At 48.7% G+C, this 14,147-nt stretch overlaps 2 protein-coding genes across 2 annotated transcripts; one reads left to right on the forward strand and one right to left on the reverse strand.

The window, feature by feature from the left end:
* Positions 1 to 2,693: 2,693 nt before the first annotated feature.
* LDX57_007736 (uncharacterized protein) lies at positions 2,694 to 4,271 on the forward strand (the record flags this gene model as incomplete). Its single annotated transcript, XM_046089453.1, has 1 exon — positions 2,694 to 4,271. One exon carries the CDS (start codon positions 2,694 to 2,696, stop codon positions 4,269 to 4,271), a length of 1,578 nt encoding a protein of 525 aa, XP_045945423.1.
* A 140-nt stretch (positions 4,272 to 4,411) lies between these two features.
* On the reverse strand, positions 4,412 to 7,629 carry LDX57_007737 (uncharacterized protein; the record flags this gene model as incomplete). Its single annotated transcript, XM_046089454.1, has 5 exons — positions 4,412 to 6,103; positions 6,154 to 6,241; positions 6,306 to 6,401; positions 6,462 to 6,609; positions 6,696 to 7,629. 5 exons carry the CDS (start codon positions 7,627 to 7,629, stop codon positions 4,412 to 4,414), a joined length of 2,958 nt encoding a protein of 985 aa, XP_045945424.1.
* Between the last annotated feature and the right edge of the window lie 6,518 nt (positions 7,630 to 14,147).

Genomic DNA, 14,147 nt, shown 5'->3' on the forward strand with positions numbered 1-14,147 from the left:
ATTACCCACCATCCAACTTTCCCGAGTCCCTGAATGGAAAGCCTCTGCCAGCAACAAGGATATTCCAGCTTCTAGGCCAATGGCTACCACTTATTCAAGATATACGCATATTTTGCTATCGGGCTGTGGAGCCCTGTATGCTAAACCTACTGAGTCGGTTGCCTAACATACGGTGATGTTGGTACGGAGATCTTCGAGGATCGGTTTTCCAACGCTAGGGGATATAATAACTGACAACTCAATAGTATTGACGCAGAAAGGAGCGATGAGAGCTCGTATGGCGTCAAAGAACAGCTGGCTGATCAACCTGGCCTTCGAGAGTTGTTCCATTCCAGCAGTGTTCCCAGCTCCTGGCCGGTACACCTCCCTTTCCGGTCACTGCACAAGCTTGTTATAGAGTATTTGTCAAGCGGTACTCTAGTCATCCCCGCCATGCCGGCTCTTTTAGATCTCAATATTCAGTTTGATGACGGATTCACTCTTAATGGGGTTCCTCTCAAGAATTGGGATTGTACTGTTCTCGTGGACTTTACGGCCCTGCCAAGTCTTTCCAGATTGGGCATTGAACATTTACATCTTGGTAATATGATATTTTGCGGCCACCCGGATTCTCTCAGGACATTCGAGATCAATCTTTCCAAGGGTGAATTGAGCAACATTCTCAGCATACTTGGAATCAGACTCGAACAACTCATCGTTGGCTGGTCTCACGTCACATGCCAGGCCCTGACGGTTGATTTATTATCCCTGAAGAAGGTTCATCTGAAGGATTCGAGTGACATATTTCCTTTTCTGCTCGAAAACGAACTCCCGGCTCTGGAAGAAATTATTTTGGAGACCCCCTTTCAGGGAGAGTTTGGGGGATTCGACTTTCGCCGTGCCTTCTCGGGTGATAATAAAGCTCGGCCGGACGTGATGCAATGGACCAAGAGCAATGGGTCATTGGCTTCATTCTTTCATTTAGCTAAACAAATACCTTGCGGAGACTCTAGTGATTTCTATAGTTTGGTCGATCAGATCTTATGGACAGCGAAATAGACCTGCTTCTACGATCGTTTGGTGTGGTTTGTTCTAAGCCTTGGCGATAAATTTCCTGTCCACGTTAATCGCTTTGCTAGTTCGGCGCGGTCGAATTAACAACCAACTTGAGTGATATTCCACACTTGATTTAGTGTAATGACTATGGTTTTATATTTGAAATATTTCTTGGCGTTTCTGTGTTGAGGTCTGTCGCAAGATTCATCTTGTATATAAACCCTCAAGTTTCCAGATGTGAATGACAACAATCAATCTTCCTCTGGACTACAACACTTACGCGAAGCTTGCCAAACTTCTCAACCATGCCGAACAGATGCGTCAAACGAGGGAATCGAGCTCCGGTATCAAATCCAAACGGCAGACAAGAAAGCGAAAATTATCGTCATCTTCAGCTGAAATGATAAGATCCGAAGATGAGGCTTTGCATTGCCTTTTGGAGAAAGAAGATGCTGAGCGCTCTGCCAGGCGTGATGCTGATTTCAACCCACCCTCCAGAAGGAGGAAGGTGTAACTAGGCAATGTCGATACTTATGATCACGCTTCACTGGACGTAGCGATATCTCGGGGATTTTCGCAAACACCAAGATTGAATCCAACCCAAGATCAGACAGACCCCGAAATGAGCGGCCACGGAGGAACACATGTGTCAAACGAAGACATTTCATAGGGTATTTACCTTATCCCTTAAAAGTAAACAGGAGCTCTGACTGATGCAAATTCAGACCCTTGTCCGTCGGCTGGATCTCGACGGTCGATTCAGCACACTACAGATTGTGGTCCCTTGCTTAATTGGCGAGAGGGTACCCAACATGAACATATGGTCTCTACTCCTTGCGAAACGAGTATATTACAACAAAACAATCCAGCTGGTGCCAGGGAACATACTCCGCTTCAGAATAATTCCAACATCCTTGCTTCATACAGCATCATAAAAGAGCCGTTGCACGAAAGACCCATAAATGCACAACAACATGAACATTCTAGCCCAACAGTTGCGGACATATCTCATCAATATTATTACGACCCCGTCGGGTCTGACTCTTCCAACTTTAGCACCATCATCCTGGACGACCACCCCCAAGTCTTTCCGCTACCCATTGCAACAACGATGACGCCGTTTAGTCGTTTAGTCACCCTGTGTTTTCCCCAGACCGGTCGACCTTAACAAGACCCCTTATACCCCTAAGCTCTTGATGCCTTCTGCAGCCGCGTAAACCCGGGTTTCACCTCCGGACAGCTGTCGTGGTGTAAGTCTGCTAGGGTGAAATCGTATAGTCTAGTGGCGCGGCGGGGATGTTTGTTGTTGCCAAAGGGGTTTGGGTCGATTCTAGAGAGCAGTGTACTGTGACGCTAGGAAGGGCCGTGAAAATCCGACTCTGAGTCTAACGGTGCTCGTTGGGTGTCCAAACCATGGTGGGGTAGACCGGATTCAGCCTTGCTGCATTAAACAGGGATTAGCTATGATGCGTTGGCAAGGCTGATGGGGCTGGGAAATTCCACCCTCGCGAGAAGGCTAGGGATTTTTTTCTTCAGGCAACAAACCGAGACCCGGAAGTCTGAATTCCTCTGCACATTGCCAGAAAGGTAAAGAAGAAAAGTCTACCTTAGAACATTAGATCAAAGGGTACATATCTTCCTGTGTACAGCGGAAAAGAATGCCATCCGGTCTAGAGCTCCTAAGCCTAGTCAGTTCGATCCAGTCGACCATCGAGGTCATCGACCGCGTAATCACAGCCTTCAAAGACTTTCGCGACCAAGAAGAACATGAAAAGGATTTGCGCCTCAAGTTTCAAACCCACTGCAACACGCTACGTCGATTGCATCCTCTGATCAAACGCATGCATGAAACATCCGTCGACCTCGACGTCTCGGACTCGGAACGGAAGCTGAGCGATGACGTCAAAATTCGTCTCGACACTATTCAAGTCCGGCTTGGATCTAAACTGAAAGTGACGTCCGGGGATGACAATGGCAGCAGCCTGAAGAGGTACAGTTTAGGCAGTCGAACTGCGTGGGCTGGGTGGCGCAAACGGGAGATGTTCGAGCTTGAAAAGTCGCTCTTCGACTGGATACAGCGTGTGGAGCTCAGCTGTTCTGTGCTCGAGGCGACCCAGAGATTGACGGTGGGAAGGGGGGGAGGGCGTGGATCGTCGGGGGACGACCGCGTCGCGCTTTTGATTGATATTTACAAAAAGATCAAAGCCCGCGATATCACGAGCATAGGCTTACTGAAGCCGAGAAAATCGCTCAGTTTCGAGTCAAATATGTCTCATCGGACTCTTGCCTATTACACCGGAGATGATGGGCAGCAACGGCAAGTCATTGTCGAATACACAGCGAAGTCCTACACAGAGCACGATACTGAAGCCAAGATAGACTCCATCGAGCAGGCGACCTGCGATCTAGCCAAGACGCTCGTGCACTCAGACCCGGAGCGGACGCTGATCTTGCGAGCTCTTGGCTATTTCCACGACGTACCTATGAAGAAGTTCGGCCTGATCTACGAGATTCCACCTAGTGAGCAGCCGCGCGAGGCGGAGGCGGCAACAGGCGCAGCACCAAAGATCTTGACACTCCGTGACATACTCGCCAAACGGCCTCGTTTCTCGCTGTCGCAGAAACTAAGGCTCTGCTGTGACATTGCCAAAGCAGTTCTCTACATCCACGTCATGGACTGGGTGCACAAGGGCCTCCGCCCGGACAATATTCTTTTCCTGGAGAGCGCGTCAAAGTCAACCGTCATCGACGAGAACTTTGCGCACATCCTACCGCCGTGCTACGTAGCCGGGTTCGAACACTCCAGGGGCGTGCAAATGGAGTCAGACAGGACAGGGGACGGCAAGTGGGATAAGAACCTTTATCACCATCCGAATCGACAGGGCTTGCAAGGGAACAGCGAGTATAGTATGCTGCATGATATATACTCGGTTGGGGTCTTGCTGCTGGAGATCGGGCTTTGGGGGAGGACTCCCCTGGTGCCATTTCGGGCCAACCCAACGGCGTTTGACACGTCTACACCTCTTAGAATGAAGGAGTCCCTTCTCGAGCTGGTAGAAGGTACTCGCAGAGGTATCCCCAAGCGCTCTGGACTTGCGGCATTCATGGGGGACAAGTATGCGAGTGTGGTGCGATACTGTCTTGAGGTGAGCGAGACGTCAGCAGAAGCGCCAATCGGGTATCAATTTGTTCAGGAAGTATGGGTGAAGCTGGATTCCATTCGAGCAGCGCTCTAGCCCGTCTTTGCAGGTCTTTGATCGTTATAATGTGTACCAGCGGTGGTTCAAGAAATTGTATTCATCTCAACTCACGAGCCTGCTCTTTATCTGACAATCTCTACTTCCGTGGCGAGCCAGCCCCTCGTATGATGTTGCGACTATAGAACCGCCCCATATTTGCGTAACAACTGCGCAAAGCACTTATCCTCTCTCCGTTCAGCATATACTAGAGGCGTAGCCCCGCGGTGATCTCGCTCATTGATCTCGCAACCAGCCGTGACGCAAAATTCAAGATACTCTGGCTCAGGACACAAGACTGCAGCGTGATGAAGGCAAGTCTGGCCTATGTAGTCTTTGACTCGGACATCCGCCTTCATGTCATGCACGAGATATCGCATTACCGGAAGGCAATGCGGCATCGCCATACAGAAGAATAGCGCCGTACGACCCTTTGCGTCTTGGGCATCAACATCGGCACCGTATGCCTTGACAAGAATCCGTATCATGAAGAGCCTTGTGCAGATCATATACGCAGGGTCAATGTTGTCCGGGGAAGGAGACTCTTGATCCGCTGAGACGACATCGGGATATTTATATACGACTCTTCGGTAGGCCGTACAGGCCAGGTGCAATGGAACCTGTCTGTACTCGTCGTCCGTGCAGAGTTCCGGGCTCTTACTGTAATAGAGCAGTATCGCAAGATGCCACGGACGTAGTTGGGACGCTGCGAGATGGATAGGTGCCAGGGGAAAGACGACACTCTCCGACGCTATCGTGGACCTCGACGCGAAGGGTGCATATACTGTTGTAGAACACCCCATCTCCAATAACGTCTGGAGACACGCAGCATTGTCTCCTAGTATAGCTGCGCAGAGTGGACTGAACTTGGGCTCCAGTGGGGGCTGATCGTCTAGTGCAGCGGGAACCTCGCAGTCCAGAAAAGCCTGCATGGAAACGAGTTCAGCTTCATCAACATTCTTACGCTTGTATCCCTCAATCCCAAGAAGCTCCCTCTGCGCATGGAACATATGCTCCAACAGCCGTAGCGTGGTACTTAGTCCGTCATTTGCGACAAGTCGGAGTATGCGCGGAGTGAGGACGTACTGGAGTTTCGCTCCAGTATTGACTAATGCGTACAAAGTATCGGTATTCCCGTAGATGGTAGCAAGCGAAAGCGCAGTCAGCCTGTCGTCAGTCAGTAGATCTATATCAACATTGTACTCGCGAACAAGAGATAGAGCGGACTCGGGTTGACCGAGTCTGGCTGCTACATGCAGTAATGCGTGCCCCCCAAATCTTTCGCTCAACACGGTATTCATATGGCTCTCGACGACTCGGCGTAGACGACTGATGTTGCCATCGGCTATCGCCTGCATGGCATGTGCAAACGGTGAATTGCCCAGATCTGGAGCTAAACGGTCAATATGCGATGCTGCTCGGAGCTCGGCCCTCAGGTCCTCGAACAGAGGCGTCTGAGATAGTAGCTCGGGTATAGCCTGCTGAAGTTTGCCAATGAGGCGGAAAGCACATTCTTGTTCCCCGAGCACAAGCTCCAAAATCCATCTGTTTCTTTCACAGTCTTCGGGTGATTGCTCGTCTGCGGGTAACGCGAAGCCCCAGACGTTCAGTGCCCACTTTGCATTAATAGAACCCAGTCGTGCAGCCTCCGTGAGAATAATTGTGGATTCTTCTCTAGCTACGTTGCTCTGCAGCATTTTCGAAGTTATAAAGGAAACGAGATAATCCGCTCTTTCTGTGCCTTCAGTTGTCTCGACTTTTCTTGCAAGCTGCCCCATGAGCTCCTCCCGGAGACTTCGAGGTATGGCGTCATAGTAGGCAGAGGCTAGCATCTATACCCATGGAATGTTAGTGCGGCCCTTAGGCAAAAATGGCAACTTACATGATCACTCGGACTAACGGTAGTGGGCACTCTTCGAAACCAGTGCAAGCGAGGGCGCACGTTCTCCTTGTCACCCTGCCCGATCGCACTGCATGGACATGTCAAAACTCTCCAACTGACTCAGACTGAAGCAGTCCTGCTCATGAACGCACCTAATATTCCAGATGCTCATCCCCTCGTTGACTACCTGGAGGAACAACTGCCAACTACTTGCTCCGAATACCATCGCAAGGCTCTCTCCAATTTTTCTATGCCGGAAATCAGTATTGCTCCGTACTCTAGGATTGGGTGTTTAAAAAGGCGCTTACATGTCTTCTATCAGGTCCTTCAAGTCATCTCCGGACCCGAGTGTAGAAACTGGGTTATAGCGAAGCACATTACAAAGGCGCGATTGTCGTGCCGATCCACCATCTGAACTTGACGAAGGTCCTTCGAGATAATAATGGCTGGTTGCACCTGATAAACAGTTAGACCTTGGGCTTGGAGGATTGCTTCTTGGGCCTACCTCTCCGCGAGCCAAAAGTATACGAAACATCCCCAACCTGTCTTTAAATCTCTGCAACAGATCATCATGTTGTGGTAGCGACGACAACGCCCTTGAGCACGCACGGATTCCACAAACTTCAGACGCCTTCGAAGCATTGCCTCAATCAGGCAAACCATGGATTGATGGCTCTGTTTTAAACGCCGCATCTGTGCCCTTTCCTCGATTGCACGTTCTCTAGGGGTCCCAAATAACTCTTCTTCAAAGAGTATGTACGCGCCCACCATACCGAAAGAGTAATAATCGCGGAGGACTTGCCTAAAGTAAGGGCTGGTTTCATCGTAAGACTCCGGTGCATTCCAGTACTCAGTCCCCCGGAGACGATAATCGACGCCTGTACCATCCTCATCAGGTAGAGGCTGGCATCCTCCGAAATCAGACAGTTTTGCGGTCACCTGGCCAGTCGTGGGGTGCTGAAAGATCAATATGTTTTCGGGCTTCAGGTCGCCATGGATAATACCCAGCCAATGCACGGCATTGAGAGCATTGGCCACGTCACACCAGAGGGACACTTTATCGTCAAGGGACAGTTGTGGACGTACTTGTCGCGCGACGTCATTGTACAGTTCCCTTAGGGTGCAAGAGGCTCGCTCCAGTACGAGGACTGGGGCAATTGAGGGAGGAGGCTGCTCCGAACCCGATGCGCTCTCTTCGTGCGTCAGTTGTCGAATGGATAATTCCTCCCAGGATATTCCGAGCAAGCGGATGACGTTTGGGTGATGCCGTAGCAGGCCGTTGGATAGCACCCTGAGCTCCAGGGACATGAGATCCAGCATTTCCCGAAGCTCGCCAGTATACCCACTTACTTCCGATTCCCACCGAGGAAGCGAGATCTTGATCCGTTTGACGGCAAGGGAGGTGTCGCCAAAATGCTGAGGACAGGATGCCCTGTACACCACCATAAAAGCTCCCGAGCCAAGTCGGGCCTCCATGATGAGTTCCGCTAGAGGGATACAACGTATGTTGTGACTTGTTGCATAGGACATGAATGCTGCATAATCAGGCAATGCTTCTTCTCCGGCGATGGATTGAAAAGTCCTGCCCTCACTTCTCAAAGTTCTGGATAGATTGCTTCCGAAGGATGATGGCCAGGAATCCATATCTATCACGAGAAATTCGGCGGAGCGGGGTTTGTAGTTCCTGCTTGTACAGCGAATTACTTGTCTGCGTCTTGGAATATCCGAATCTTCTTTTCGGGTGAGGACCGACTGTGGCAGCCTAGGCACAGAATATCTTTGGTTCTCGTGAGAGACTGGGTAGGTGGGGGGTGTGCAGGCGGCAAAACCTCTCTACGCCAGAGGCTGAGACGCCAGCACCACCCCAGGTTCAGCATCATCGTCCCTGACCTAAGCACATAATGATTGGCTGGCAATGCTCCATTTGCAGGGGTGAGTGCGCGTCCGAAAAGAAAAGAGCGGCTCTCTATTTGTGCAACCTTCTCCTTCTTTCTCCTGGACATTGGGTGCTTGAACATCGAATTTCGGATTGAAGGCTATTCTACCTGTTACAAAAACCGAGATTGACTGAGGTAGGTCGACGTGAAAAGATATATGAGCGATGTGCACCTGCATTGGCTCATTGCATCTGGGTGTTCCTTGCGTATATACTGTCTCAAGAAAAGGCCATCCCGAGGGCTTGACCATTTGGCAGGACCTATTGTTTTTAAAAACACCATTAATAAGGAGAGCTATTATATCACTATGTTATATTAAAGCTCCCATGGTCGGGAGACCCTGGACGCCGATATGGTATCCGAATCCCCAGGCTTAGGAATGAGGCATGGGAGGCTGCGCGGGAGGCCCATCGGGCTGCGTATGAGCAGTGGATGGAGACGGCTAGGGAGGCGGAGGAGGGGGAGGATGGGAATATGACGGTTAAGAAGGCGGATAAGTTATGGCCGTGGAATGCGAGGTGAATTTGTTTGATAATATCATATCGTATCGTATCGCAGCCGACATCGATATGACTACGATATTCAACTTAAGCTGTTGGATAATCGTCCGATATCCATCCGATAACAAATTTTACAAACAGTCCAAGACTTCCAACCCGAACGAGTTGGCATAGGTTATGCATTTTCCACAGTATTTTTGAAGTATTCAATGTGTAATTGATTCCATATTTACTAGCGCGAATTGGTGTCCTACGACCTTTTCTGCTAATTAATATACTTTGTCACTCTTTATTGCAATAAGGAACATTCAATTATTCAAGATTATATTACAGGCTATCAAATTCAAATCCATCAGGTTGCTCTGGTTTCTTCCGAATCCTTCCCGATCGCCCCTGCGTATATTCTTCAGTTGGCATCTCAGGAAGCGGGAGATCATTATCACTATTTTCCTGAGGCTCAACGGCACTATGAGGCCGCTTGCGCCGTGGTTGCTTGCCCTGGGTTGTAACAAGTATAGGAGTCGCCTGCTCAACTGCATAATCATTACCTAAGTCGTTATATAAATCGTCCGATATATCCTCGGCTTGGTAGCCCTCTTCTTCATTATCACTGGTCGGCTCGATATCATTAAGCGACGGAGTTGGCTTCCATGTCTGATCGAGTATAGCGATCCCACCATTAGAGAGATACTCTTTGATCATCTCAAGTTCGGTTTGTTGAAGCTCGAACTTTGATGCGAATAAATGAAGCATTAGAGATCTGATTGTTTCGGGTTTAAGCTGCCCCCGGCGATAGTGACAAACATCACGAGCACAGTTGAAGAGCCGCTCAACACCAGCACCACTAGCAGGTGTTGCTAGAATATCCCGTGCTATCGCTGCAAGCACTGGATATCCATGCTCATGCTCCTTCCAGAATACCCTTGGCTTGCCTTTAGTAAGACCTATTAGACGACTTAGCTAGAAAGCTTTATAATAAAGCAGGGAAGTATACAAACCCTTTGCAAGATACCGTGTAATTTCATCCTCCGGCCGGTCAACTTCACATTGTAAAGTAGCGTGCGAATCCATCATAAGATCAAGCTCCTCTTTGTCGGGTTCTTGAGAGATTTGGGCTTGAGAGGGCTCGTTTCGGGGGGTAATATAATATTGGACCGCCTGTTGCATAGCATGTTAAAATATGTCAGTTTATTGGGTAGAAGTAATGTAGCGGCAAGGGGTTATTCGCCGGCCGATCGGTTCAAGAGCCTTGCAAGTGAAGACAAATTCAGATATTCAACGAACTGGGAACATTCCTAGGTTCTTTGTTCGCGGCAGATGATTTTGTTCTTGCAGTGGTTCCAATGTAAGTCTTCCTCCCTGGTCTATCTAAGGATTCAGGCACAATCTCCGACGTGTAACATTCAAACAGGCTCGGTCCACCCCGGGCGATGGGATTGGTAGGTCACAGGTAGGTCGCCCGAAATGTTACGATTCCCAGAATTGCATGTTCAGCAAAGCACTATGGTGGACCGTTATTGCTAAGCCCCCGCGGTACGCGATCATAGAGTGGGGATCATGCCAAAGGCTGCTAGCCAACATCGCCTATTGCTTGATGCATAAAGCAGTATCAATGTACAACTACCACGCCATATGACTAGAGACCTAGACGATGGCACACACTGATACATGCATACACTGAAGTGTACACTCTTCGTCCAAAAGATGCCATCTAGACGTCTGTGTCCTCTTCCAGCCAGGATTCAGCGGCCATACCATAGAGCTACCGAAGTGAATACACCCACGCGCGCGCGTAGCTTGCACTTCTTGTCAGCAAAAGTGAGGAAAGGTGAAAGTTCGAATGTGATCTATAACAAAAGCTCAAGATGGGTAAGCGTGGAGGGACGCCCTTGAGATAGGAAACTCCTTCTCCTCCCTTGTAATTCGTATCCGTTTACTATGTACGCGAAAAGGGTGTCATTATTGGATAAGAGAAAAAATAACGACTTGACCTATTTTAAGTGAGACAGCGTCGGTTATGTCGGTGAATGTATACCTGCTGGGCTATAAAGGGGACCGTATGTGTCTCAGATGTCACGTCTTAAAAGTCGAATAGCCTCTCCGTCTCAGTACGTCAAAAATCTTTTTGCTGCCAGCTTCTTCAATGGCCGATGGGTAAAGTAAAATATTTTCTGTTCCATCACAGTAGAACCCTCCCAATGCGTTTTGACTATACTAATCAGAACTGTTGACAGCCACAATAGCCTCAAGGAACTCTTCTTCCGAATCGGATGTACCTGTGTGCTGCTCTATTGGCATACCTCCTCCACCTTCATCTCCAATATACCGGTATGAACCAAGATGTTCAAATACCCTCTCGATGCGTTGATTAGCGACGTTAAGGCATTGGGTGTCACTATCGACCATGGCCTGCTTTGCATCTCGTTCCCTTGTTTCCAACGCGGCACGTTTGGCCTGGATTTCCTGCACTTCTGCTAGGTAACTTCCCTCAAGGAGGTCCTTATTATGCCTCAATTCTTCAATTATTAAATTCAACTCTCTGCGAATAAGGGAGATCATCTCTGAACGGGGAGAGTCGTTCAATGCTTCAAGAAAAGACTGTGCGTTTTCGGCCAGGCGCTGGACCCCCCGAGCCGTCTTTCGAAGTCGGTGGACAGCGGAGTGTCTTAGTTCACAGAGGAGTTCGATTACTTCGTTCGGCGTCTTGATCTGCTCACCGGCATGCTGACGTAACAGTTTAACCCACTCAGTGAGTTCGACAGCCTCGGGGCAGTCCCAACCTTTTTTTGCCAATAGTTGAGGAAGTTTCTCCTGAGTGTAGGCGAAACAAGCTTCTTCCACCATTCTTTGAATATTGGTTGTGATGAGGTGTTGGCTTCGGTATGGTAAATACACTGGATATAAAGACGCGGTTGAGTTGCGCGTGGTTTCATGGGCTAATAACGGGTGTCAATGCTTTCCTCAAAACCAACAATCGAAATACCAACCATCGGATTCCTTGGTTACCTCGGCGGCCAGTTGCGCTTGAGAATCCGGCCTGGAATCTTTTGAAATTTCCCTCTCTGAGATCTTCCTCACTGCATTTGCTTAGTCTCGTGCTGCCTCCGCTTCTGAAACTTCTCGGTCGGCGCTCTGGGCAGGAGACACGTCAAACAACTCGGGAAATCGAATCTTAGCTCTCACGGAAGACTGAAAAACCTGGTCTCTAAGGAGCCTCTGGACAACGTTACACGTGCGGTCGATATTATATTCCCGCAGAATATCTGTAAGAACAGGTTGATTGCGCTTAATCAAATTCATCACCTGCTTTCGCTTTCGAACTGACGAGTTAGAGTCGTGAAAGATATTCCGGCAGGCCAGGTAGATAAGTCTCTCATCAGGGTCATTTTGAACCATCTTGGTTGTCCAAAAGTGGGGTTCGAATTGAGGCCATTGAACGTCAGTTATATATACTTCGGAGGTTGGTCAGCTTCCGCAAACGGCCTACGAGCTATGCGATTGGGCATGGAGTAGCACCGAGGACTCGAACGCTCTGGTTGTATCCCGCTTTCATACCTTTCATACTCGCCTCGCCTTCATGATCTTTAATTTTCTTTATCCTTTTCGTACTTATTTATGTTTCATTTTAGCATACTGCAGAGAGTTTCGACCAATTTCTGGCGGTTGGACACAATGTAGAAAAAACCCCGGTGCACCAATGCCACCCGAACTGACAAGATCCAATTATCAGCAGCAGACAGTATTGCTCGGACACAATGCCGCAAGGAACTTGTCACTCGCACCTTAACGTGTACAGACACTAGCAAGACCATGTAACAGAGGCTTCCCGTCGTTCGTAGAGGGTTGTCATCTGGGCCAATTAAATGAGTTTCCGAGACTATGGGTTCTGTTTCCAGGACACTAGCGCTGGCCTCAAGTCCCGCACAAACCGACGAAAAAAAATGCAACCAGCGAGACTTTTGCATCTAAATTAAGGAGTCGAAGATATCTACTCGCAGTAACGTGCACTATTCACAAGATGGAGTGCCTGGGGATTCCCGTTGACCACAGGCTTCAAAAAATCATCCAGCGGTTACGGGTACCATCATTCTTTGATGAGAGCTCGCACCTTGTTACCCTCGAAAATTTCGGAAGGACTTTGTTATGCGTCGAAAGCGAAGACCCGATTCCAACAGCTGAAGCTAATCACGGTCTGGAGCTCGCAGGGCCGGGAACAAAAGGAGGTCTTCTAATCGCCTTATACCGGCCTCCGGAAAATCAAACATTCCATAACGGCTATACAGCAGATTTGTCTGCTTGCCGCACGACAGAAGCAATACGGCAACTAGTGCTTATTGCTAGCGGTTGGCAAATGACTCTCGACGAAACCAGTGTATTTGATACTCTGCCGTACTACCCGGAAGGCTCAGACGACGCCGAACTTGTGAAGGAGGCTGAGCATGCGTTTAGCCAGATGGTTAAACAGAAGGCGCCAGATGTCGTCCTGTGTTCTTACCAGAGTTCTTCAAACGATCCTCTTGTCAAAGAATTGCGCAGCATAGGGGTGGGGAAAGTCTTTGAGGAACCAAAACTTCGAATTACCGATGATTGCACTACTATGCGAGTGAACGCATTCCATCCTAGCTACGCCGTTAACTATCAGCAAAGCTACAGTTGTTTCCGCAGACTACTTCTCCTGGAATATGTGAAAGCTTTTTCTCATTTATCAATGGAATGGGAGGAAGAAGAATGGATGAGCAAATTGCGCTCACAGTGCGTCGGCCTCGCCAGAGAGCTAAGTAGTAAGGGACCAGGCATAGAATATTGTACAGTATCTCTTATACTGACTGGCTACAGACTATAAAAAGCCGCGATGGCCTACTATTGATGAGAATCGTTGGATTGCTATTCTCACTGCTATCCAGCAGAATTTCTCCAAACTGGGCTATTTCAGATCCAAACTCGACACAGACACATTTCTAAAAATGCTCGTTGGCGATGATTTGTCCTGGAACTGTGCTGACGCATCGCTTTTCCTTGCCGAAACCGAAGAGAAATATACAAAGGGTCCTAATAAGGGCCGGATTGCTCAACTATTACTCAGTCACTTTAAAACCTGGTACACTATGTCGACTATCCCAGAAACGCCGCGGAAGAACTACAGAAGGAGCGACCCAAGAGGATACTATGAACTGCAATATCTTTCAAAAGGAGCGAACATACCTGGTCATATGGCTCCTCTATACCATATTTTCTTCAGCTTTCTTAAAGATTTAAACCTGTCCTTCTCTCGAGATGAGACAGGAGAGTTATTATCCAATTTATCCGCCCAAAAGAACGCCTTCGTCCGCTTTTCAAAAAGTCTTGAGAAGGAAGCTGGGAGACGTGTGTCACTATCCGATTGCCTACAGAACCTAACAATTAGCAAAGATTGACAATGTTCTTCATAATGTGGAGAGCCAGCGGGGCGCTCGAGCAAGATGGGCTGAGATTTGATCGATCCAGTCAAATACATGTCCTTCCTTGCCTGCCTTTACATTTCGAAACTAGAATTTACGCAATGAATGCTTCTTTGTGT

Source organism: Aspergillus melleus (genome assembly GCF_016097325.1).
Source record: "Aspergillus melleus strain CBS 546.65 chromosome Unknown contig4, whole genome shotgun sequence".
Taxonomy (NCBI): Eukaryota; Fungi; Ascomycota; class Eurotiomycetes; order Eurotiales; family Aspergillaceae; genus Aspergillus; species Aspergillus melleus.